This window comes from Aspergillus tanneri, assembly GCF_003426965.1.
Source record: "Aspergillus tanneri strain NIH1004 chromosome Unknown AapTan_7_pilon_pilon_pilon, whole genome shotgun sequence".
NCBI classification, from domain to species: domain Eukaryota; kingdom Fungi; phylum Ascomycota; class Eurotiomycetes; order Eurotiales; family Aspergillaceae; genus Aspergillus; species Aspergillus tanneri.
The window spans coordinates 536323-562782 of record NW_022984634.1 but is presented as its reverse complement, the minus strand read 5'-3'; the positions used below and the strand labels follow the sequence as shown (position 1 = coordinate 562782).

General features: G+C 46.8%; 6 protein-coding genes across 6 annotated transcripts; 4 read left to right on the top strand and 2 right to left on the bottom strand.

The window, feature by feature from the left end:
• Window positions 1–662: 662 nt before the first annotated feature.
• Window positions 663–2717, top strand: ATNIH1004_006784 (acyl-CoA synthetase; the record flags this gene model as incomplete). The annotated part of the gene is made up of 5 exons (XM_033571411.1): window positions 663–1014; window positions 1078–1379; window positions 1436–2343; window positions 2397–2623; window positions 2677–2717. The coding sequence occupies 5 exons, from the start codon at window positions 663–665 to the stop codon at window positions 2715–2717; spliced, it is 1830 nt and encodes a 609-aa protein (XP_033424726.1).
• A 517-nt stretch (window positions 2718–3234) lies between these two features.
• Window positions 3235–11163, bottom strand: ATNIH1004_006783 (type I polyketide synthase; the record flags this gene model as incomplete). Its single annotated transcript, XM_033571410.1, has 6 exons — window positions 3235–4119; window positions 4172–4492; window positions 4558–9218; window positions 9294–9831; window positions 9904–10429; window positions 10514–11163. 6 exons carry the CDS (start codon window positions 11161–11163, stop codon window positions 3235–3237), a joined length of 7581 nt encoding a protein of 2526 aa, XP_033424725.1.
• A 754-nt stretch (window positions 11164–11917) lies between these two features.
• Window positions 11918–12798, top strand: ATNIH1004_006782 (uncharacterized protein; the record flags this gene model as incomplete). Its single annotated transcript, XM_033571409.1, has 3 exons — window positions 11918–11959; window positions 12021–12045; window positions 12113–12798. The coding sequence occupies 3 exons, from the start codon at window positions 11918–11920 to the stop codon at window positions 12796–12798; spliced, it is 753 nt and encodes a 250-aa protein (XP_033424724.1).
• Window positions 12799–16840: 4042 nt separating this feature from the next.
• On the top strand, window positions 16841–18063 carry ATNIH1004_006781 (uncharacterized protein; the record flags this gene model as incomplete). Its single annotated transcript, XM_033571408.1, has 5 exons — window positions 16841–16877; window positions 16929–17038; window positions 17523–17551; window positions 17602–17719; window positions 17848–18063. The coding sequence occupies 5 exons, from the start codon at window positions 16841–16843 to the stop codon at window positions 18061–18063; spliced, it is 510 nt and encodes a 169-aa protein (XP_033424723.1).
• A 1456-nt stretch (window positions 18064–19519) lies between these two features.
• ATNIH1004_006780 (uncharacterized protein) lies at window positions 19520–20203 on the top strand (the record flags this gene model as incomplete). Its single annotated transcript, XM_033571407.1, has 3 exons — window positions 19520–19678; window positions 19735–20063; window positions 20113–20203. 3 exons carry the CDS (start codon window positions 19520–19522, stop codon window positions 20201–20203), a joined length of 579 nt encoding a protein of 192 aa, XP_033424722.1.
• Window positions 20204–21008: 805 nt separating this feature from the next.
• On the bottom strand, window positions 21009–26043 carry ATNIH1004_006779 (uncharacterized protein; the record flags this gene model as incomplete). The annotated part of the gene is made up of 6 exons (XM_033571406.1): window positions 21009–22049; window positions 22116–22147; window positions 22557–22903; window positions 22957–22969; window positions 23038–23259; window positions 23313–26043. 6 exons carry the CDS (start codon window positions 26041–26043, stop codon window positions 21009–21011), a joined length of 4386 nt encoding a protein of 1461 aa, XP_033424721.1.
• Window positions 26044–26460: the final 417 nt, after the last annotated feature.

Genomic DNA, 26460 nt, shown 5'->3' with positions numbered 1-26460 from the left:
GGAGCGGTTGGAAAATGCAAGGAACGGATGGATATTGAGTTGCTGAATGATCTATTAGTACATGAATGATGCAGGCGACTGGAGATTAATTGCCTATTTGATTAGTCATGCATTTGTCATTGAGTGCAGTCAATCAGTGTAGTTGCTTTTCAAACAAACCTGCGTGGATTGATTATTGGGAATACCGAATGCCAGTAAGTTGAAAATTTTGCAAAATTTGCAAGTATACCTGGTCATATCCATGTATATTGGGAAATATTCTCAGCTGTGTACAGATAGAGTCATAACTAAGCCATAGACAGCCTCTTCTGACCTGTTGCAAGCATTCTACCAACTTTGAATAGTATCAACATGGGAGGTTGCATACCCAGCAATAACAGTTGATATTGAGTAAGTATATTTACTCCAGGGAAATTGATTGTTTCTATCTTGTTTATATGGATGTTCGTGAACTTGTTAACGGAGTCGGTTTCCGATAAACTCCGGGAGATCTCCGAGTCTCCACCGAGGCCGCACATCACAAACGCGGATGACATCAAACTATCAATTCATTTCAACAATTCAAATAACCCTCTATATTCAAATATACCGTAGATGAAATATCTACACCAATCAATATACCGCGATCAATGCTAACAACATTACGATAATATATTGCTGCCATGCAAGGGCGCCCTTTGATGAAGGCCCTTTCGCCAGGCTTTCGGTCTCGTGCAGTACAGTCCATTCTAATTTCAAGACCCTGCTACAGTCGCCCGCAATCTTCGGCAGCTCCTGATGTTCATCGGTCGCTATCAACTTTACCTAATATTCCGCTGTTTCGTGCCCTTAAAAATCACGATCAGTCCAGTTTTGCCGTTGTCCACAGCAGGTCGTCTCGTTCTTTTACCTATGGCAATCTGGTCGCAGATGTCCTACATGCAAAACAAAAACTTCTCAATTGCGCAAAAGGGCAAGATGACCTCTCCGGAGAGAGAATCGCCTTTCTTGCGGAGAATAGTTATGACTACGTAGGTACTGTTTCCCTTGTTTCCAGTGTATCCTCTAGTTTTTTAGCGTTACTAACTGTTGTTCAAGTGATGCTTCTTTCTATCCTTGCGAACGATGCGATTGCCCTCCCTCTCTCCCCGGCCTTTCCTATTGGCGAACTGAAATATATTATGGACAATTCTCAGGCGAAAGTGTTGGTTGCCACGGAAAAGCATGCGGATAAAGCCCAAAGTATCGTAAAAGCGGGTTTAAATCGGGTGCCCATCTTGGACGTGTGGGAAAAGATCAAAGTAGGGGAAACCAACTCGCCGCCAGTGTTGTTGGAGGATCACAACCAGAAATCTCGGGGTGGAATGATACTATACACGTCTGGTACCACCAATAGGCCGGTAAGTGTCTGAGCTAGGCCTGGACAGACATACTGTAAATGCTAATGGTCCACCAGAAAGGTGTGCTCATTCCCCAATCTGTGCTCACCGCACAAGCTTCTTCTCTATTGCAAGCGTGGAATTACGGGCCGACAGACAGGCTACTTCATCTTCTTCCCTTGCACCATATCCATGGGACCGTGAATGCTATTGTTGCACCTGTTTTCGCTGGATCATCCATCGAGTTTATGTATCCATTCAACACGGATGCCGTGTGGAAGAGACTAGCGGCTCCTTTCCTGCCCAGCCCTGCAACCAATAGCAACATAACATTCCTTACAGCCGTCCCGACTATCTACAATCGATTAATATCCTCATTTCCCAGTCTCCCATCCAAGCTTAGAGAAGCTGCGAGAAAGGGAATATCACCCGAGAACCTCCGCCTAAATATCTCAGGCTCAGCAGCCCTTCCAACTCCGACAAAGCAAGCTTGGCAAGATATTAGCAACGGCAACGTTCTTCTTGAGCGCTACGGCATGACAGAGGTTGGGATGGCTATCAGCTGCGGTCTTGATTTCGCCGACCGCGTAGATGGCAGTGTTGGCTGGCCGTTACCATCTGTGGAAGCTAGACTGGTAGACATGGATACAAACCTAGTGATCCACCCCAGAGAAGAAATTGATGAGAAAGGACGTCAACGGGAAGGTGAAATCCAACTTCGTGGTCCTACCATATTCCAGGAATATTGGGCCAATGAAAAAGCCACGCAGGAGACCTTCGTAGACAGCGACGATGGCAAAGGCAAATGGTTCAAGACTGGCGATGTAGCCACTCGTCGGATTATTGACAGTGCTGGCAAAGGAACCAGCGGGGAATGGGCCAAGGGACCGATGTATTTCATCCAAGGTCGACAGAGCGTAGACATCATCAAGGTTGGGGGTGAAAAGGTCAGCGCGCTAGAGGTCGAGAGAGAGCTACTTTCGCTGTAAGTGTCCCGCTTCTATACTCATGTTTAAAAACATACTAAGCGGTTCATAGCCCTCAGATAGCCGAGGCTGCTGTTGTCGGCCTTCCATCTGAACAGTGGGGTCAAAAGGTTGCAGCCGTCGTTGTATTGAATGCTGATAAGGCCTCTACTGGCCGCAATGGTGCATGGGGCACAATGGACATGCGACGTGCTCTAAGGAGCCGTTTAGCAGCTTATAAAATGCCTCAAGAGATGAAGGTCCTGGACGGGCCAATCCCGAGAAACGCAATGGGAAAGGGTGAGTGTCCTGTCCCCTTGATATGCTAGAACCAACTGACATTTTCTGTGAAGTAAACAAGAAAACGCTTGTCAAAGAGCTCTTTGGTCTATAACTACTACCTGGCTTCTCACTGAAAATCTGTACCATATAGAACTGTATCAATATCAGAGAACTTGTGGTTATAATTTCTTTAGACTTGAATATTTAGACTTACGTTGATTCTACAATATATACTCTCCTACTCAATGATAGAGGCGTTTACATATCAGGCGACCGATGTATTTCTGTCTCAAACCATAGAAAGTTGCTGCCTTTCTACTCGCAATAGTTGCCCAGAAGTGATGATTCAGGATGAAAACATGCTGGTCTTTCTCTGGTGTGTATTTTGATCATGTGGAATTTATGGCATTGCTTTAGCCTGAAGACGGACCCTTTTGGTCTTTCTAAAAATTTGCCTATTATGCAAACTGATCACATGTAGAAGTGGACATCCATGTAGGAAGAGCGGCATGTACTATATAAAGAGAATATTGTATTATATCGCTATGAATAAACCTATAAGATAAATAATTTAACAAGTTAACATTAGCTAATTTATATCAGTCTCCATATTCTGATTCTTCTTCTCCTCAACAATCATTCAGCCCCCATTCCGTCTTCACCTTCGCAGAAAGTATAGCAGATTTCTTCAGAATAAGCCTTGCCAGAACAGGAAGAGATTCGCTAGCGAGAATTTCCAATATCTGCAAACTGGCCTCTAATTCCCGAGTTATCCAATTCCGAACTTCAATGGCGACAAGCGAGTCCAAGCCGTACACGGAGATAGGCACCATGGAGTCGAGTTCCTCGGCCGGACGCATCAATATACTTGATAATTTCTTGATGACAGCTTCCACGACAAGGGTTTCCGCTGCTTCTAAGCTCCGTGACTGACGGAGTGCAGAGCCAGGAGAGATTCCTGTTATTGTTTTCTGGGCATGCGACGAGGTTGTCTCCACGAGATTGGAGATCCGGGTTAGATTGGACAATTTGGCATCTTTGACCCAGAAAGGCAGTTCACTGACAGGCGTGGTTTTAACGAAATCAAATCCAATTACGCAGTGGCCTTCGCTAGAGTCCCTGATCTCGTTCCGGATCGCGGCGGTTATTAGGCATCGGATATGGGTGGCGTCGATTGCTGAAGTGCCAAGTTGATGAGCCACGTGCTCAAATTTCTTTTCGTCGCCGCTCAGATAGCCGACTCCTCGTACAACTGGGAGATCAAGAGTCGTATATGGTAACCCTGAGGCTTCGGGATACTGCGCCAGCGCAGCCATGAAGCCACCAGTTGCAGCGTATTGTGCCTGGCCCATGTTTCCAACGAAACTGGCACCGGAGGAAAGGTTTATGAAGAAGTCAAGATTGCCTGTCATGTTCATTGCGTGCAGAAGGTTTCGAAGATTCAAAATGCCGTGAACTCTTGGCTTAATGACGGCCATATAGTCCTCATAGGTCATTTTCTCGAAGAGTACGTCCTGAAAGGGATTAGCCCATCTGCGGTCTCGCATGTCAATTTTGAAGACTTACACGGAGGACCATAGCACCGTAGATAACACCATGCACAGGTGGCATCTGGCGAAGAGCAGCCCCTAGATTTTCTTCCACGTCTGTAACATTGGAAATGTCACAACGACAAACCTCTACTGTGACACCTTTTTGGGTTAGATCTTGCACAATTTGCTGGGCTTCCTTGCTCGCTGCACCACTCCTGGAGACCAGGATCAGGTGCGTGGCTCCTTTACTTGGCAGCCAGCTAGCAAGGTCAAGACCAATCCCTCCAGTCCCACCCACAACAATATACGAAGCGTTTGGTGGTAGGAGCTTCTCAAGCTTTCTCGCCGGATGCACCTAGTTAATCGCCGCTAGGTTAGAGTGTCGAAGTCTATTCATGATGACAACCAGGATAGAAATACCTTTACTAGGGTAGCTTCTTTATCGTCTATACTATCCACCATCTTGACGACCATCTTACCAATTACTTGCCCACCTTGCAAAGCGCGGAAGCCTGCCTCAATCTCCGAAATCGGTATCGTCGTAATCATCCACCGAGATAGGGCCTTCTTTTGGACCAAAAAGTCGATGGACTTGCGAAGAAGCTTTCTGAGAATCTCTGGTCGTTTAGCTCTTACCAGGTTCAAGTCCACTGACGCAAACGATATGTTTTTGTCAAAGGGGGCCATCTCTAGCCTGGCATTCTGCTCAATATCTCTTTTACCGATTTCGATGAACCTCCCAAATGGCGCAACACATCTAAATGTTGCCTGCAATGCGTCACCACCTAACGAGTTTAATGCAACATCCACTCCCTCTCCACCAGTAGCGTGCAAAATCCCCTGAGCAAACGAAGTGTCTCTACTGAATAAGATTTGTTCATCTGCCAGGTTGTAAGCCTCCATCAGGAATCTCTTTTTCTCTTCGCTGCCAACCGTCGTGAATATTTTGGCACCAATAGACTGCGCAATTATGATTGCTGCTTGTCCCACTCCTCCCGCGGCTGCGTGGATAAGGATGCTTTCCCCTTTTGAAAGCCGCCCGAGGTCAATCAAGGAGTAGTATGCAGTACAGAAGACAGTAGGCACAGAGGCTGCTACTTCTAAAGACATGTCCCTTGGGACGCTCCATGCGCTGGATGCTGGACATCGCGTATAGGTGGACAGCGAACCAGGTGACACAGCAAACACTCGATCTCCCACGTGGAACTCGGTGACATAGGCTCCCACGGCCGTAACTATGCCACTGCATTCCTGGCCTAACATACCCCCTTGAAGCTGACCCATGGCAAGCAGCACATCTCTGAAGTTGAGACCAACATAGGAGACATGAATCTCGATAGAGTCGCTCGGCAGTGGAGTATCACGAGAATGGTCGTCAGTAAAGTACAACTCATCTAACATCCTACTGTGTCCAGTGGTGAGCCTCAATGGTCTTTGCGGTTGCTGAAAAGGTTGCCGTTGTGGGGGTGCACGCTGGGTCTCATGCTGTATGCTTAGGTTAAGCACGTCATTGTCGACTAGGCGCGAAACGCATATGTGCCCCTGGCGAATTGTAAACTCCCTGTCTGCCTCCATGAGTGCTAGTTTGCGGCAGAATACACCATCAAACACTTTCGTTATGTGCCGTGCGGCTTCCACGTCTGACATGATCCCTTCTTCGCCCAGGTCCAATGTTGCAAACTGCAAGCCAGTTTCTGACCTTATTGTCCGAGCCAATCCGGTCACCATATTATGAGCGAGGGACCTTGCATCCTCTATTCTGTGTCGAGTAACCCACAATAATCCCCGAGCTTCTCTCACCAGACGCTGAATCTTCTGGAAGATATCCTGGTCCAATTCCGCGAGTATGGGCTGGTTAATATTGCCAATGAAAACACACCATTTTCCAGCTACGTTTGTCTCAGCCAACTTCCCTTCAAGAGGTGACACACCAGTTATGTTTTCCAAAGCAATTTTCACTTCCTCTTTGAGATGAGCTTCATTGTTGCATCCGTCTTCGATGATGACAATATCTCCCTCAGCATCTGGCCCAGTTCTCGAACTGTTGGCTGTAGAAATCATGATACTACTACTCCGATCATCAGATCCTGGATAGTCATCAAGCTGAACATCGATTCCAGTAAAGTCATTTGCTGTAAGAACACTGTTCCATCCATTCGAGTCCAGAAGGGGACCGTCAATCCGGGCATCGTCTTTGCTTAGCCACCATCCAGGAAGAGCTACAAATGGAAAATGCCTGGCCTTGGGTGTCGTTTCCTCAATCAGGATCATCTTTCCACCGGGCTTCAAAAGCATTCGCACATGCTCAACCGTTTTATTGATCTCAGGGGTAGCATGCAAAACGTTACATGCAACAACTAAGTCATATGAATGAGGCTCATAACCCTGCCCTGTAGGATCAGAAGAAATATCAAGAGTTTGATATGTCATGAGATGGTCCCAAGCTTCGAATTTGGTCTTCGCCTTCTCGAAGAAACCTGGTGAAATATCGGTGTAGGTGTAATGGCTGAACCGGGGCGTCGTCCCGTCACTACCTCCCCCAAGAGTTTGGAGGATGGGTACAGTAGTACCACCAGTCCCGGCGCCAATTTCAAGTATATTCAGGTTAGGATTTTGATGTCCCATCTGATTAATGCAGACCGACACCTGAGCGTATGACTGACGCAAGTTATCAGCATCTTGATAATATCTATTCAATAAATCGTCCTCAAGCATTGAAGTTAATGGATCCACCTCACTGCGCAGAATCCGAGGAAGCAACTCGCCAATTTCGTAAAGCAATGCCCCCGGTCCGTTCATTTGTCGAAGTCGTTGACGGGTCTGTGGCGCAAGTGGCACACTCAGGCGGCTAGAACTGCAGGTCTTCTGAGCCCAACGATAAAACTTCTGGTAGTGGTTTTCGAGGCTCCCTAGTTCTTGCTCTGAGATGCAATTCAAAACATTGCGAAGGTAGTGCTCCGCCAACCGGTCCAACAGCCGCATCCTCTGAACACCATGTCTATCCTCTTGACTTGATTGTGGGAAGATTTTGTAATCCTCAGCAGAGAGGAAATCAAAACACGGCTCCCAGTGAAGCTTGTAGCATAAGGCATCGGGCTCTTTGGCCCAAGATTTGCCATTATCGTAATTCACAGGAACCATAGTCACCCCATCTATTTCGATGACGGCATTGTAAGGATCTTCGGGTTCTAGAACAAGGATGCGATTGCACTGGGGCTGATGAGTTGAAAGAGAAGGCTGGCGTGCGTACAGTTGAAGTCGGGTGCCTGCACGGAAGGGACGTGCAAGCGAGATGGAAACCTGCGAGATTCGTGATGGCACATGAGTTACATCTGAAGGACCATGTTGTAACCCTAGAAGAGTCCACAGCATTTGGATGCAATGATCGAGCGTAGCCGGATGAATAATACATTCTGTTTCATACTCGAGGGGCATACAGGCCTTCATATCTGGTACACAAACGGTCGCCATTGACTGCAAGTTGTCGCTGACAGCAATGTCATGTAACCCTCGAAATATCGGCCCATAATCAACGCCACTATTCTCGACATTTTTGTATAGAGCCGCTGCATCAACGGGCACAGTGCAGGAGGCCCGGATATCGAATATTTGCCGTGACAACTCTGCAGAAATGGTCGCCTGTTGCCGATACCCGTCGACTGGATTCTTGCCTTTGATCTCTTGGCCTTTGACAAAGCCACGGCAATTTTGTTCCCAACCTCGACTATCAACCCAAGAAAATATTTTGAATTCATGCCAGCCGTCGACGGACCTGCTAGAGTCGTTTACACATCTCAGTGCCACCATGGTTTCCACAGATGCACCCTCAGCGATAGTAAGGGCACGAGGAATTATAACATCTCGAATATCAACCTTTTCTAACGAAATATGGTTTATGTCTGCCTGTTTAACCATTGCTTCGATTGCCATTGCCAGGAATCCAGTCATAGGATATACGTTGCTCCCATGCACCCTGTGCTGACGGATCCAAGGATAGTCATCAAGTCGGATGATGTTCCTCCACCTGGGATCAAAATCAAGGTTTTCCATACAGAGGGATCCTAAGAGATCGTTTCGGGGTGAAGGCCTATAGTACAGATTATGTGCCAGGCGGGACATATGCCAATACCTCTCTGAATGATTCCAGGGGTATCTAGGCAGGTTTGTCAATAATGTCAGCTTGCGTGCACTCCGCTCATGGTCGGGGAAGTTCACAGCACCGAGGTCAATTGGAAAACCTCGGACAAACAGCGCACTCGCCAATTGTTGAAGAGCTTCAACGCCGTCTACATTGCGCTTCAGACTGGATAGGTACTGAATGTTCCTTTTCGGAGAGTGTTCGCGAATGATGTCCTTAATTGGCATTTGCAGTGCACAATGAGGGCCAACCTCAATTATCGTATTGACTTTGGCGTTCTCTGCAAGGAGGCTCTGTAAAGCTTGCACGAATTCAACGCGCGATACTAGATTGTCCACCCAGTATGAAGGCTTGAGATCCGTTCCAGGTAACGTTGAGCCACAAACCGCCGAATGAAACGAAATCTGTGAGCCTTGTGGTTCAAGTCGTCCCATTAGCAAGCGGTATTGCTGTGCTACCTGTTGCATGTGGCGAGAGTGATAAGCAACATCTACCTGTAACCGACGGGTGAAAATTTGCTCTTTATCCAAAACATCCTGGAGCTCAATGATAGCATCCTCGTCCCCAGATATCGTAACACTCGAACCGCTATTTACACACGCGATGACGGCATGCTTGTTTCGCAGCGCATCCACAAAAGGCTGTACCTCTGGGACGCTCGCTCCTACTGCCAGCATTGCTCCTTGGACCCTTGAATGTTGCGTCAGAAAGCTTGCGGCGACTCCTCGGGCATATGCAATCCGCACACATTCCTCTAAAGTCAAAATTTTTGCAGCGTATGCTGCTGCTATTTCACCACTTGAATGTCCCGTCACAGCAGTCAAGCTAATTCCCCAAGATTTGAGCAAGTCGATCAACCCCAACTGAATTGCTGTACATGCCGGCTGGCTCATATGCGCCTTAGATATCGAGCTTGTAATGGGATCATCTAAAAGCAGCTCATCTAGAATAGGAGAAAGTTAGATCCAGCCTCCTTCAGAAACGCGCAAATTGGATGTTTCTCTAATATGTAGCATACCTAAGATTGAAAAGCTAGCCCCAAGAGTCGCTAGACATGCATCTATTGCCAGTATTGTTTGCTTGAACACGGGATAAGTAGCCAGCAACTCTCTCCCCATTCCCAGCCATTGTGCGCCTTGCCCGGTGAAAACGAACGCAGCGACAGGTTCTTGTACTGCTCGGTGTGGCTCAAGATTGCTGGTCAAAAACTCGGTCAATTGCTTATCAAGAGATGCTGATACTGCAAGTCTCCATTGAAATAAGCTTCGTCTTTGACCCAGGGTGTAGGCAAGATTGCCTAGTAAATTCGTATCAAATATGACCGGATGTCGTACAAGATAAGCACTAAGATTACTGGCCAGCTGAATCACAGCTTGCTTGTCATGCCCTGTGAGAACAAATACTTTGCGTGGGAGAGGGTCTGTGTTTATTGTTCCGTCCCCCTTGCTACGTGGGCCAGCCCGTAGAAGTATATGCGCATTTGAACCACCGAACCCGAAGTTATTTACGCTAGCGAAGGGTTTACCTCGAGGCCAAGGTACCAATTTTTTGGGGACCTATAAGAAGTGAGCTTTGGTCCAGACTATATATTTCGTCATCTGGAACAGGAGATAGGCATGTTTTGGTACCTTCATATTCCATTTGGCCAGCGGAATGTCTTCATTTGCCTTATCGAAATTGCAATTCGGCAAAACAAACCCCCTTTCCAGCATCATAGCCGTTTTAATTATTGAGATGACCCCACTAGCTCCCTCCGCATGACCTATATTAGATTTGACAGAGCCAACAAACAACGGTTGTCGTGGTGTTCGGCCTTTCCCAAAGACTGCGTGAAGTGCCATGGCTTCGATAGGGTCTCCAACCTTGGTTCCTGTCCCGTGGGCCTCAACGTATCCCGCTAGTGCTGGATCAATGCAAGCACCATTGTAAACCGAACGGATCAATGCTTCCTGTGCCGCGCCGTTGGGCATAGAGATGCCCCTTGTGCGTCCATCCTGATTGACCCCACTATTGACAATTACAGCCCGAACTGCATCTCCAGCTGCCTGTGCTGCTTCGAATAGTTTCAATACAATACACCCTGCTCCCTCGCCTCGACCAAACCCGGTTCCTCGATAGTCAAATGCATATGTTCGTCCTTCGTCAGAAAGCAGCCTATGAAGAGTAAAATGATTAGCCTCTAACTTCTGGAAATTCATTTATGAGGGGAGGCTTAGGAGTTATGTGGGAATTTCATACCTTGAACGAGACATGGATATAAATCCCTCTGGAAACAAGTTCAAATGGCACCCAACCACGATTGCAGCGGAACATTCACCAGCTCGAAGACTTTGGCATGCCAAATGCAAGGCACTGAGACTGGAGGAGCACGCGGTATCTATTGTAATACTCGGTCCCTGAAGGTCAAAATAGTATGAGATACGATTTGCTTGAAGTGACATTGCAGTCCCTGTGGATGCATACATAGGGCTCGCCTCCGTGTCCCTAAAGTTGTTCAGATCGTATTCGGGAAAAGAAGCCCCAGCAAATACGCCAATTTTGCTTCCTGCAGTAGAGTGAATCGGTATGCCGGCATTCTCGAGCGCTTCATAAGTACATTCGAGAATTAATCTCTGCTGGGGGTCAAGAGAACGAGCCTCCTGAAGCGTAACATTGAAGAATGGCGCATCAAAGAGTGCGACATCTTCCTTCAAGAAATGTGCTCCCTTCGCATTAATTGACCCTGCACGATCCGGATTGGGATGATAGAACGCGGAGGCATTGAATCGAGACTCGGGAATGGGAGACCAGGCGCTTCTACCACGAGAACATAACTCCCAGAACTCTTCCGGACACGATACATCACCAGGCAAGCGACAAGCCATACCAACAATGGCTAATTGTGCCATAGTTGCATCCTCGATCTGTTCTCCCACACCGTCTTTTCCGTGTATATTTGCGCTTGCATTTTCACCTGTGACAGAGTGTTGAAAATGCATCGTTTGGGCTCTATCAGGTTGAGCCAGAGGATCAGTGGATAGATCTAAAGAGCCCGTACTTGTCAACATCTGGATAGAAAGAACGAACAAACAAGGAAATAGACGAAGTGAAACTATTTATAGATGTATATACCGATGTGTCCTACCGAAACACATGGAACGCGTGGTAGTCAAAATACACGAGAATGAAGGATATATGGGACAATCTCCTTCCTCTTGTAAGACAATCACAATTGTCTCAGTAGACCAGAAGATAATGCACACGTTGCGTTTATCCGTGCGCACATCCTTAGCAAGTCCTCACATACCTTGCATACCCCTTCGGAGTCTCTTTGAACACGGTTACATGATCAGCTGCCTTGTACGTAACTCAACCACCCCCTAGATCCCAATGTGGGTACCAACAGTTTCTCATCATTCCTAGTTTATCCTCAGTTGACCAAATTATCTCGTCATTTGGCAACTTAATCGCCACCATAGTCTATCTATTGTCAGGAAGGTTAAAGCATCCTTGCTTGTTTAAAGTCCCAGGTCCACCAAGCCGAAATTCAGAAGTTCATATGAAGCGAACTTCTTGGTATCCTTGGGTCTAAGCCTCATTTCCTGCGTATTGGTTCATTGTCTGCCAGACACCTCGAATACTTTCAGAGCATAAAGGACCACCATGAAATTCTTATGCCTCCCTGGGGGTTATTGCAATGCCAAGGTATGTACTTCTCTGTTCGTAGAGGTCCACCCGAAGCTCCTCTAACATTATATGCTGAGAGAACCAGACTTTTAAGGCACAACTAGGTATGTGGGCATTTTAACCGGACCAACTGACCATTGCAACTGACGATGAACATCGCTCCCATACCAGGGCCATTCACTGATAGTCTTGCCTCTGATGGAAAGACAACCTTCCACTACACCCAGGGTGACATTTTAATGGAAAATCCTGTCGTAGACTGGGATGGGTTTTTCGGGCCACCACCCAATTATACATTTGTCGAGATCAATTTGATGGCTACCGCGTTCAACATACGCGATTTTCCCAAGCGCGAAACGCCCGAAGAGACCATGAGACTCGTGGTGGAACTATTGGACGACCCGAGACCCACGAATATTAGATCACTCATGGACCGCTTAGTCGGAATTCTAGACAGTGAGGGGGATATCGACGGTGTGATCGGCTATTCCGAAGGAGCGGTTGTCGCGACGTCGCTATTGCTCGAAGAAGCGCGACGGCAGAGAGAATACGGACGCACGCCACGTATTAAATTTGCCGTGTTGATATGTGGATGGCCACCCATCGACCCTGTTACCGGGCAAACGATTCTAGCAGATGAGTTCGACGAGGTGGTGATCACGGTACCTACTTGTCACGTGGTGGGAGCGCAGGACCCCTTTCTCGATGCAGGAATGGCTCTATATAATTTCTGGGATCCGGATCAGGCAGAGATTTTTGACCATGGAGGAGGGCATGTCATTCCTAGGGATGCAAAGACCTGTCAGGAGATTACTGAAGTAATTCGGAGTTTGATGCGGTCTGTTGAAGATCACTGACCAGGATGACAAGTAGTTCAGTCTACTTCCATTGTTACATGTGGAAGTTCCTTGCTACTTTGTTCTGAACACTTGAATCTACCATAGATATGGCAGAGCTAACATTCATCGTAGAAAAAGGGTTGAGTTCCATATTGTCATTGGCATCCCACGGGTACTTTCTATTATTTTCCCCCTCACCAGTTTTGGAGGGTCTTACACACTACTATTTTCCAGACTCCTATGTACACCTTATCCTAGATTGCGGAAACCGTCTCCATATCATTGGTACGAGATTTACTCTGGGAATGGGGATTATCCTAATACATTGATTGGCAGTATTATAAGGCTGCATGTACTGTGTGTGACCTTCAATATGAAACAGCATCTTTGCTCCTTAGCATACCAGATGCTCTAGCAGTACTTAGATACTAGGAATATTATAGGTAGCTAATTGGGAACAAGTTTCCGGATTAGAGCTTGCATCGCCCTGCTGATCAACCCAATGTTAGACGGCCCCCTTGCGCCTCTCAGTCGCCCTTGCATTGTGATACGGGTATGAATGTGGCGACGACAATAGGCCAGGTTGATGAAACATTCTGTGGAATCTCTATATTATACGGACTACTCCGTACTAAGTGTCTATGGGTTAATTGCGAATTAACACGTCATCATAAAATACTACTCGCTTTTCTTCTGCTACTGCATCATCCTCGAGCGTTGATCTTGATATACTAAATTCCAAAGAGCCCTTACTTTACCCGCCCCCCCCACACATTGCCATGCGTGTCCTTCCAGGCACGCATGCAACATCGAAGGGTTCCGGATTTTCTAATATGCAAGTAAATGGGGAGTACTCCGTACTTCGAAGGAGATTCGTTTCTTTTCCTTAGGGAAATAGGTCCAATTTAGATCATGATTAGGTTTGAACACACATGGCTTACCGATAGCCTTGCGCTATTGATTCTATTTTATTCAGATACCTTGCGTTTCTACGGAGTACATCTGAAAGTACCTACTTGTGAAACCAGGAGCTATTGCTTAGCAATATAGGAGTACATGGACATGAAATTGGAAGTAGATACCTGAAATGGTAGAAAATACGTCATAAAGTGCGAGCTACATATTGCCTGACCAGCAAGACCCTACTCCATACTATGGGTTTAATTGCCTTCTAATGCCCCGACCAACCCATAAATGTTAGGGCTTATGCAATAAAATGTGCTACTATTGTTTTCCAAGCAACGTAAACACGAGAGCGGCTTTTGCCATTACCCTTAAGGGGTGTTAGCTGAATAGAGCCTTGTCGTTCTAGCTCAGAATGTTACCTATCAAATACTAAGCCCATAATTTTCAAGCTAATAAGAGTAAATGTGCAATTGAAGTAGATAATAGTGTTGTTGGAGTATCTGGTTCAGAAAGTCACGCGTACTATTATTCTTATATATTTCATACACGATTGTTAAAGCAAGCCCCCCATATACCACTATAAGATTATTGACTATTATTACCTAAAACACTTCTAACCCATGAAGCCACTAACTACTCTTACTTGGTTGAAAGCCTCTGGCCCTCCAATGGGCATTGAATATTAAATATCTTTCTTAGTTCTCTTCTAAATCGTATTGTATATACTCTAATAGCTTTGTGTCTGGATTTTTTTTTTTTTTCCCCTGTTTGATGCCCCATTAACACTAATGGAGCAAGGTTTTAAGACAGTCTTTGCTCAACAAGTAGATTATTCAGGATGTCAAATATCGTATCACTTCCAGGGTATCAAAAGCTCTTCTCTTTTCCGGTCCAGTAAGAGAATATTTTTATTGTGATAGATATCTATTACTCCAAATTGTAAGATGAGAGATAATCTTGTGTTAATTCACATAGAAAAGAAGTTGTCTAGCCAAATAGCCGAATGCGAGTCACTAACTCAGCTTCCTAGCAGGTAGAGGTCTAGAAACCATATTCAAAATGACATACAACAGACTGAATAAATGACTAGTTATATTTTGAGACAGTAAAAACGAGTAGACAGCTGATTAAGTACGGAGTACGGAGTACATCGGGCGAACCGCATTGACTAACTCCGTATATCTTTGGAAGGCTTTTATTCCCGATTAACAATGGCTTTTTGATATGTGTCACTTTTCGCATGACAGGACATGCAGCTGGACTGGAAATTCTCTCACCACACAGGATACAGAGAAGGCTCAGACAAGGATTATAGTCACTTGGTGGACCTATGCGGAGTATTAGCTAAAATATATCACTCTCAAGGTCCGGATGCATACAAGCTGACAGGGCTATCGATATCAATGGCCAGGTGTTATTGCTGTAACTTCAGTATGCCTGTAGCTGAATTTGAGACAGTGCCACATTTTATTGCGAAGAATAGTTACTGGTACTTTCGAAACCTTTCCAAGTATTCATAGAAGTTGGTTGGAATTCTCAAGGGATGAATTACCATTCTAGCCCCATTCCTCTCAATACGAGATCCGGTATGAGAGTGCATATCGATGGCTTTAGAGTTCCTACCAGTTCACAACTTAGTGTTCGTTGGCAGAGTTTTTTAACGTGCCTGGAGAATTGTAGCGACTAATGATGACTGCGGGAAAGTCGAAAGGTGCCCCGATGTGGAGAAATAAAAGAGCTGCTATCGCCTATGGCTAGGAAGTAGGAAGATCGTTTCTTAAAATATCCCACTGAGTCGAATCCTAAAAAGTCCTAAATTTCGATGCCAGGGGACTATTACCCCCAGCTTTCATTCCATCGTATCGTGCAAAGTATTTTCACGAATAGAGTTCCTTCTTAGCTCACTTAACTCGCTTAACGTGTTATACTTGCGCCGGTGGTGCGTGGATATTCCTACATGATCTATCTAGACCTGTCCAAGGGGAATGAAAGTTTGATATCGTGGTAGTCAAACCAGTGAATGGCTAGCGAATGAACTTTTCTTTTCGAGTCCATCCCCAAGCTCCTCAGTACCGAGAGATATATGGAGCATATGGGGGGACAAGACCAGATTAGCAGTTTCCATTCGGAGGAAATGGCACCAATCAACAACAAATGACCCCATAGATCGATGTTGTCGGCTCTATCGAGATTAATGGTATCTACCGAATCGTATCTAACAAATTTGTTGATCAGGGTCCTTACAAGTGGGCTTGATGTTGAGTTTTCGGTCAAACATTTACCAGATTGAAAGCATCCCATGATGCCTAAATTTACCGAAGATATCAATATTTAACACAATCTCTGCACAATAGTCAACACATGGCTCAGAAAATGAATTGCGCGTTCAGGTTCAAGAATTTTTGTGTACCTGGCCGCCAAAAACTCCCTCCAGTGGATTTGAAATGGATCCACTACCTAAAGCAGGGGATCGAGTTCCATAGTATCTCTTTACAATAGCATAATGGTAGTGCGGAATAATGACCGTCTCCTTTTTTTCTCTTCTCTTTCTCTTTCTTAAGTGAATAGGGTTCTTTTGCTTCAGGCCGGGCGTATATAAAGACTTTGCCCAGAGTTCAAATACAAGACTCTATCAACTGGAGCTTTTTTTTTTTGTTATTGTGTCAGAATTGCTATTATACACAAGCTATGTCAGACGCAATGAAAAGCATAAAAGTGGCAGAAGACTCTTGCTTTCTCCTTGGTTATCCTTGCTCCGGCAGCTGCGGACTTATGCTCGAAGCTAGAAACACGAGGAATGCTACTGAACAAGCCATTGATCGTCAACTATCATCGTCACGTAAAGAAATTTTGGTCCGCTGCGTGTGGTGACCTTCGTCCCAAATGCGCTGTCACTCCCTCGAGTGCCTTGGGGATGTCTCAAGTTATCAAGGAACTTCATGGTGTCGACGACCTGTTTGCTGTTAAGTCGGGAGGACATATGCCCAACAATGACTTTGCTAGTGTCAAAAATTAGTTTCTTATATCATCTGAGAGGCTTGGTAGTGTTATCTATAAGCCGGATGGCCAAACTGTCATTGTTGGCCCAGAACTCTCATGGGAAGATGTTATAAATTGACTGGAGGGTACCGAACGAACCATAGTCGGTGATCGTATGGGGGAGGTAGGAGTGGGAGGATATATACTTGGAGGTAAGTCTGATATTTACAGCATTTCAAGTTGATGAGCGACTAACTTGTTAGGTGGGATGAGCTTAAGTTCCCAGTACGGGTGGGCAGCGGCCAATGTTCTCAACCATGAAGTGGTTCTTGCCAATGGTGGCATTGTAAATGCAAACAAAAAGAACAGTCTGGTAGGTAGGAGGTCAAAGGTTCAAACATAATCACTGACCCAAATATAGACCTCCTTGCTGCCCTAAACTGAGGCGGGAACAACTTCGGCATTACCACATCTTACAAGCTACAAACGTAGCCACAAGATTACGAGGTTCGTCATACCAGGTACCTGGTTTTAACATTCTTTCTAATCCTTTTAGGTATGAGGAGGAAACTACATTTTCCTCGCGGGCAAAACTCCTCAGATCTTGCAAGCCGTCTGAGATTTCACAGAGTACTACCCCGACGAAAAGGTCGCTATCATTGTAATAGCTGAGCGTGGTGCTCTGCTTAATACATTGATTATTTTCCTCTTCTATGACGGCCCCGAACCTCTTCAAGGAGTTTTTGACAATTTCACTGTTATTGGCCCCCAGGATAAAACTTGAACTTGGGACAGCTACAATGGCCTGGCCAGTGTTCCTAATCGCATCTTCTACTTCATAACTGACAGGGATGCAGTTAAAACACAACAATTTTTTCATTCTAAAGTAAGTGCATCATGCATGCATCTATCATTGTATTGCTAATATGATGGCAGAGGACAACGATACACCATTGCCACTGAGACAACGCCTCTGCCCAATGCAACCGTCGGCGCAGACGTCATGCAAGCATATTACGATCATTGGTCCAGCGTCACAAAGTCAGCTACTGGCGTACCAGGCATGATCAGTTCAATTGGCTTCCAACCAATACCTCAAACCATCGCCAGAAAAGCCAAGAACACGGAATGAGTAAAATCCAGTGGGACACTTTGATCATCCCGACTAACCTATACATATAGGACCTGTACAGCATCCCTACGGGCCAAGACTACATTATCATTGAGCTGGACTTTTCCTATCTCTTTGCAGCCAGTGATGCTAAAATCGACGCCGCTAATAGGAACATGTTTAACGGGTTCGACAACATTGTCTCACATTACATTGATGATGGCGTTATACCAGACGTGTATCGACCTCTGTTCATGAACGACGCAAATTACGCGCAGCATCTCTAGGGCACACTGGGCTCGACGGAGCAAGCGCAAGAAACAAGAAAAAAGTATGATACTAAACTATTCTTTTAGGTGCAGACGAGTGGAGGCTTCCGACTTAGATAATTCCATTTTCAGCAGAATATATCGGTCAAAAGAGAATTCTTAACTATAGCCATTTGTCCGGTCATCCATGTATATAATCATTTCTACGGTGTCTAGGGTCCTCTATCGATGTTTCTATAATTAATAAACACACCACGACTACATAGAAGAACCACGAAGAGCTAGTCACTTCCTAGTTTTAATACCCCATTGTTAGGAGCGCTCAGAAGCGCTCAGAAGCGCGATAGATGCTTAGTCAGGTGCAAAGTGTTTATATTCGCACCGGCGGCGAACGATGCTGTGGCATGAACAGTAAATAGAGTTTCGAATATTCTGTCAATGTGAGCCGCGTTCTCGCGGTGGGCCTGAGCTCTTGAAGGCCACCGATTAGTTCTGCAATATACGTGGTCCTATCTTTCCTCCCATATAGATACTCCCTTGGACACCGTAGCGCACCGCTCAGATCGATACCAACCGCACACATAACACCCATCCCCCAATACTATATTATATAAAACACCCACCGACAAGCCCTACCCCATGTCTCAATCCCCATTGGTCTTATGCGAATCCCAACCCCAACCAACCATCGCTAACAAAGCCCAAGCCAAGAAAAATACCGCAATCAGCAAAGACTCATTCCTGTGTATCAGGTTGGATTAAGCTTGTCGGACTGTTGGCTGAGAATGCATTGCGGAAGACATCGCCGAAAGACTCCAAGCGCCGCAGTGGAGAATCGCAAAGCCCTTCAAAGTTCAGAGCCTACCTACATGCAGGTACGCCCGTACCAACGGAGCTTCTATGTCCAGATAAGTTCAGGAATCTTAGCCTTGGTGGTATCCATAGCTTGGACAAGAAGCGGGATGTAGCCGCCCGTCGGTTGGAGGATCAATGATGGGTCTGGATTCAGTTGTAGAGCTGCGTCCTCGATTTATGATAGTGATGAAACAATGTCCTGGCGCTTCTGAGGATCAGCCAGCGGTTGGGGTAGGTAGCTTTCAAAGTTGCCTTTTTCAGCTTGCTTTGAGGTCTATTTTGGGATGGTTTAGAGTCTAGACTTGTGGGTGCTAATTTTATCAATGTTCTTTGCAGTGTATATAAAGGGCCATTGTTCTGCCGAATGAAAGGATAAATAGCACGATTTAATTCACTCATTCAGAACACCTTTTTTTTGGGTACATCCTTGACATTCCTTTGTTGCGGTGTAATTCACTCTCCTTGTATCTTCTTTCTATATTATACATTGTCTGACCTGCTGTTTTCACCTGAGCTACTGTCTCCTAGGTCAATCTCAAGCGAGCTCATCCTCTTCTGATATTCTCTAATATATCCACCTTTTTTTATCTGGTATACGTCACATCAGAACACCGTCAAGATGTCCAGATACGGTGCCCTAGGCGCAACTTTCCAAATCGCCCGCATCATCCAAGCATGCTGCCTCATCGCCATCATCGGCTTAACTGCTAACTTCATTGCCGAGATTGTCGACAACGATGCCACACCTCCAGGCATCTTCATCGGTACTATCACAGTGGTAGGTTTACTATAAATATATCCCATCCTCCGAACAGCCCTACTAACAGCCAACAGACCTGCGTCGCGGTAATTTACTGCGTCATCACCACCATCCTCTTCCTTGATAACATCCTGCCATTCCTCGCGTCCGCCATCGCAGATGCTCTTGTCCTGGTCGCTGTGATCGTCGTGGCCGTCATTATCGGCAGGCCTCTTTCCTATCTGCAATGTAGTGAGATCGACAAGGTCACGAACGATAAGTCCTCGGCGTATGCGTTTGCGACCCATCTGGACAGTTATTTGAAACACTTGAACGGGAGGGTCGAGTACGGGAGTTTGATTGGAGCGTCGAAGGAGGTGTGTTTGGAAGCAAAGTCCATTTGGGGGCTTAGCATTGCCTTATGGTGGGTGAACTTTGAACTTGCTCTAATCCGTCTAGTGCTGACAAAATAGTATCATGTTCTTTTTCTCGGGAGTGTGTTGTGTCTGTCTGTGGAAGCAAAAGAAGGCTGCTACTGCCGGGGTGGAGAAATTGGACGGTTGAGAGGAATCTGAGAGTATCCTCATGGCACAGGTCGGTTCGGGACGAGAGAAATAGTCTAGATGAGGGACAACGGTATGAGGGATGGACGTAATATTTGTTTGACACGGTTGGAATGGTAGTTATTGTCATTGATTGAATTATTTCTCTATAGTTCGCTTAATGACTCGAATAGTATAATGTTTTTGGATACAGGGATAACTCTGCCATCAGTCATCAACACTAGCATGATAAAATAAGATACCTACTAGATCATCCGAGCATAGGAATTATCCCGAGCTCACAGGCGGAATAATCGCAACTTCACTCCCTTCTTCAATCATGACGTCTTCACCTGTATATATATCCACATACTCCTCGTCCAGGCTCACACCACAGCTTCTCAGCACTTTCTCGTGGATGCCAGGGTACCTGGCCTCTAGAACATCGAAGAGCTGGGACAATGGAAGAGGAGCGGGAAGCGACTCGGTCTGTTTATTGGTATAAGTAGTTGCCGAGGAGAAGTAGTGGATTTGGAAGGTTGCAGGCATGTTGGATTATTGACTTTGAAGGGATTTGTTTGTGGTGAAGCGTTCGCAGGAGAGAATTGAAACAATGCTAACCATGGGTCTTGGCAGGGATGCGGGGCAGGTAGCCTTGATTTAGTAAAGGTCGTCCTGTGAAGAACACACACATAATCACCTGAAATGGAATATAACCTATTCGGCCAGATCGTACGCGTATAAATCAACTACATTTCCATCCAACAGCCAACAATATCGAAACTAATCATGTTCATGCAATTCCATATCATATCATGTCATATCAACTATGTACGTTCCGCAACCAGGGCCCGAAATGCATCTACCAAATCATTCCGAAGATCCTCCCAGTTCTCCAATCCGACACTAATTCGCAGCAGGCGTCGATCAACAGTAGCATCGCTCATCGTACGCCACTCTATCAGGGTCTCGACACCACCCAGGCTAGTAGCATGTTGGAAGAAGGCCAACTTGCTCGGAAGCTTTCGAGCAAAATCTTCTTCGTTCATTGTGATCGAAAACACAGGCCCGAATCCATTGGGCATCTGCTTCAGCAACCAGGATTCATCGTCTTTCTGTAGACTTGCGTGGAACACCTGCCGAAGGACGCTCTGTGTCGCAGCTTCATCGCTCCCGGAGGCAGGATTGGAAACATGTAGCGCATTATCCAGCCAAGACACAAGATTCGTTGCGCTCTCACTCTGCCGCTGCACTCGAATTTCAAGTGTCCGTAGACTGCGCACTCCCAACCAGCCCTCCATATTTCCCATGACACTACCCAAGAATACCCGGTCCTTTGACAATTGCCGAGCCCACTCCGGGCGCTGTGTCACCAGGACCCCGCACAAGACATCGCTGTGTCCGCCGAGATATTTCGTCCCGGAATGCATCACTAAATCGGCTCCCCATTCAAATGGATCTTGGAGGCCCGGCGGTGCAAATGTGCTATCCACCATAAGATACGCTCCCCTGGAATGGGCTTTCTTCGCGTACTCTTCGATATTGAAAGCGTTTCCTTCGGGATTCACAGGCGTCTCAAGAAGAATAACGTCCCCAGCTTCCAACTGTTCAGCAGGGCAGTTCAAATCCAGCTTCTGTAAGCCAGATATACGTCCAAACATCGCAATTACACCATGGCATCCATGATAAGCTTTCCCGATTGCAATCCGACGGGGATTCAGTAAAAAAAGAGCTGCATTCAATGCCGATAGTCCGGAGGAATAACTGATCACATCGCCATTAAGGAGGGATGAAAGGATGGTTTCAAAGCGAGTATAGTTAGGGGCTGTGGCACGGGAATAGACGTGTTTCGTCTTGTCTTGATCATACTAAATATCCAAGAGTTAGTTCTCAGAGGAACTAAAAACCAAGATACATAAGCACCCTATTCATACCCCGCTAAGATCATTCATAGGCACAAGATCTTCTGGGTTATCAGAGTACCGGAATGTGGTGGAGAGGTGGAGAGGAGGTGCCACATCAGTGACCAAATTCAAGGCATTGTCAGAGTGCAAAGAGCGCGTAGAGGCGCCGATATCCCTGCTGGTGGGAGACATATCCATGAGGAAGCGGCGGAGAGGTATGACGAGAGTGAAGGGGGAATGAGTCAGATCCAGAGAACGGCGGGGGTGGGTCCACGTGATGTGGGTCAGTGCGACTTGCTTTCGATGCGATAACTGATAGTGCCGGCTGATGGTGAATATAAGGATTACCGGCGGAGAGAACCCATGCGCGATGGTTCACGAACTGACCCAGGCGCAGCGGCCTGGAAATTGGTACGGTCTTTTCTCTCATCAGCATCGGTGGAGCGCCACTTTAATATGGAGGGGACATACCAGCCTCGGAATCAAAGGCAATGGAGATATCGTCATGTTCAATTGGATACTCAGGCATATCCAAGCAGAGGAAATCAGATGTAGGGTCATTGTCGTTTTTTGGTAGTGCGAATTTGGCGTCGACTATTTTGACCCCAAATTTTCCAGCGCGACCGAAGTTCTCGAGTGTGTCAGTGCCCTTGAGGACAAAATTCATGCACTTGCCATAGTGAAATTCATTGAGGTACGCCAACAGCTGCACAACCTTCTCCTGTTGAACAATCTGGATTCGTGCCATGCTCGCCTCCCATTTCTTGGTAATTGGCACCACCATCCGACGGCGTGATATTGTGAACGAAGAGGCAACGCTGTGACATGGTTTAGTTACGACGACACTGGATTAAATCAAGGTTGTCTCTACCTATCAAACAGCACTTTGAACCCGGTCACAGCCTCTTGAAAAACATGGAGATCTACTGAGTCATTAGCGGGTGGTACATACAAAAGTTAATGTCAGAAGGCGTGCCTTTCACTGTCGCAAAATCAAATCGTCGCACCATTGGTTTGACTGTGGCTAATTGCATAAAATTTGTCAAGGAATCGAACATTTCTGGTGAGGTGAGGTTGTCCGCGAGAGAAAGGGTCAAATCCTGCTGTCCAGGTCGAAACAAGCTTAGGCCTGTACGATTGTTGATGTCAAGTCCTAGTTTCAATTCGCCCGGACCTAAATAAGAGAGTAAGCCGTAGTTTCTAGCACCTTTCCGTTTTACAACTTACCGAGATTAAGACGATCTGTAGCGGACCCCCATTCCGTCGCTACAAAAGCACGCAAGTGTTCTGACAGAATCGTCGGCCCATACCCATGGTCGACGAGGGCATGTTCTTGGTCAATCACCGACACACTACCAGCAGGGAATTGAAGATGTGTCTTGGCCGGCTGGCCGTTGAATCGATCCGCAGGCTGCTCTATGGAATATGCACGAATCAGGATATCAGGCGTCTTGACCTCTGTCTCCCCAGGCAGCATCCCCAGAAGGATGGAATGCATGGTAGTGCGTTCGTGGTCTTCCTGGAACGTCATTACCATGGATCTCGTCCTGCCATCCTCCTTGATCTTGATCAGAAGGGCAGGGGCTCTATCTTCGCCACGAAGTAAGCCAAATACAATGGGTTCCTTGTGTCCAATTATATGACGGATGCTGCTAAGAGTTTTGACCTTCGGACTGGTAAGTACTGTTATTCGATGACCTTGATGAACACTGCGTGTGCCAGTGCCTTCTGTCACGGTCACCGAGCGCTCAAATAAGCGAAGACGGCACCGCTCAACCGGTTCTGCAGGGAATGCCTTCGGTGTACCAGGGTCCATGTATTGAAAGACTTTTAAGGTACTCTCGAAAATCATAGATTCCCCCACTTCTGCTTGGAGGCTAGCCTCCGTCTTCAGTGTGTACTGGACAATATTCCAGAGAGTCTTGAAATCATCGTCCTGGAAAATAACATCTAATTCAAAGCCACGAGGTAGCTTTACCCGCATCGAATGTGACCGGACTTGCCAATCCACATTATCCCATGTCGGTCCCTTCTTTCGATCTGACTGGATCATTACGTTGACCAGCTCGCTCTGGCTAGTGATAGCTGCGAAAACGTACCAGTCGCCCCGATCTCGGATAATGGATAAGGCGCAAGGAATGGAAAATTGTTGCTGGCTATCGTCTTCACTTGAGCTTACGTAGACTTCCACAAACATAGTGCCATAGCTGAAATACCGATTCGTGTCACCCAGAGGCATTATGTGCACTAAATCTTGTGACTTTCCAGACCTATCGATCAACATGGACCTCGTCGTAGCACCAGAAAGAACGGCGGAGACGTCTGGCGCAAAAAATGGATATCGCAGCCATACGCTAGTATCTCCCCGGGTCGCTGACTCTTCTTCGGAGCCGACCGTGGAGATGATATTATTACGTTTGATGGACATCGCCAGTGAGCGCAGATGGTTTAGGAGCATTTGGTGCAGGCTTAGTAGATCAGCCAGTTGCCTATCCCCAGTCGTGCTGGCTACGGCGAGTAAGGCATCAATCCCCATCGCGCCATATCGCGTCAGCTCCGGATGTTCGGGGACGATATTATCCAGAATCCACAAAGCTTTTCCAAGATCGACTACTGCCTGTTTCGCGTCATCCGGGGAGGTACGTCGAGAAGGCCGTCCACTGGAGCTTGAAGGGCGAGAGGAACGCGCGTACGCTTCAAGCCTCTTTTTCCCTCGCAGAAACCACCACACTGCAGCTCTCATCCATTCAGGAAGGGAGGTTTCCATCAACGGTTTCACATTTTCCGCAGACTGTCTTATCTGATTTCCATACTGCGCAACGTATTCTTTGAGCTCTGTAAATGAAGTGTCACCGATCTGGTGAGCAACAGACCGCAGAGAGATCTTGGGCACCTGTGGGTTTCTGGGAACATCATGACTCTGTTTGGCGTGGTTTGGTTTGTCCACAAATTGGACCGTGGGATCTGGGAGAGGTTTCGTAGGAGAGGGATTTTGTATACCAGGCGTAAGCCCAGAGGGTAGGGAGGCAGGTGTGTAATTCGAGGGGCTGCGAAGATGATATGATGGCGGCTCGTCAGTTTCAGAGAGGGGGGGCGTCCCATACGAGGAACTGGGGCTATCCGGTGCTATATCGGGAGCACGCTGCCTCCCGGTTTCCTCATTTTCTGGGGACGGCGGCTCATTGTAATGGTGTTGTAGAGCACGGCCTTCCTCGGCCTGCATTTTTGCCCGGACACGTTGGGCGAACGAGTTGGATTCAGGCGAGGCCCGAAATGATAAACGAGAGCCTTTCCCACCCATATTCAACGTCATAAGGAGATCTGAATTCTGGGTATTCTGAATGAGAGGTGGTTTCCAATCTGCTTGTCTCTCTCCGTCGCCGGGATCCTTTCTATGACGTGTCTTTTGGCGGGCGATAGGGCGATGGCCATCTCCAAAGGAAGACTCTACATGAAGCTCAGACAATAGGTGGGGAACATCTGTTGAGTCACCGCTCTCATGTCGACGATTGCGATAAAGGGATATCTCCATAGTTGGTGCCTCCGCTTCATCACCACCCTCGCCGATCAACTCCGGAAGCTTGTCGCTAAACTTTACCCTTAATCCTTTCCGAGCGCGCGTCTTCTGGGGCTTGAAGAAGTCCACTGGAGGGCGTGGGTCGGTAGCCGATGCAGGATGTGAGATGGGGGATATATTTGAGGGTTCCTGGGAGGTTGGCCATCGCTGAGATACGTCAAGGCGAGGCATTGGCAGCCCTCGAGAGACTGCAGCTGGTGGGGCCGCTCCATATGATACTGACTTCGAACGGGCAGGGGCCAGAAATGCTTCGATTTGCTGGTCAGTCGAGCCTTTGTTTTGTCTATCCTTCGAAAACAGTTTATCCCTCCAATGAGGTTTCTTGGTCGGTTTCCGTTCGCTATTTTCCAGAAAGGAGAAGGGGTCATCCGTGGTAGACATGTCGGCCGTTATCAGAGTAAATGCGGTACCGTTTGCTGTAATAGACCGCTATAAAGCATCGCAAAACAAGCAAACTATGTGATAATCGGAAGACTTGTCCGTATTCTCCACGCTTTGTAGTCTGCGGATGCTCGTAAGGCCACGAGAATAGCCAAAGGACCAAGTGATGCGCAATCAGGAGGCCTCGATGTAGGACTCGAGAAGAATGACACTGACAGATGACAGTATCAAGTGCCGTAAGGGCTCTTCGAGAGCACCAGAAAGAGGAGCAGTATGTAGAGGGACTAAACTCCTTAGGTTGTCTGCCGGGAAGGGGTTTATCTGGCGGCGAAGCGGAGTTGGGAGGCGGGGGTAGAGTAGTCGTCACTAGTTTGATGATCGTGAGAAATTAATTCAAAGAGCTGAAGTGAGTTCTTG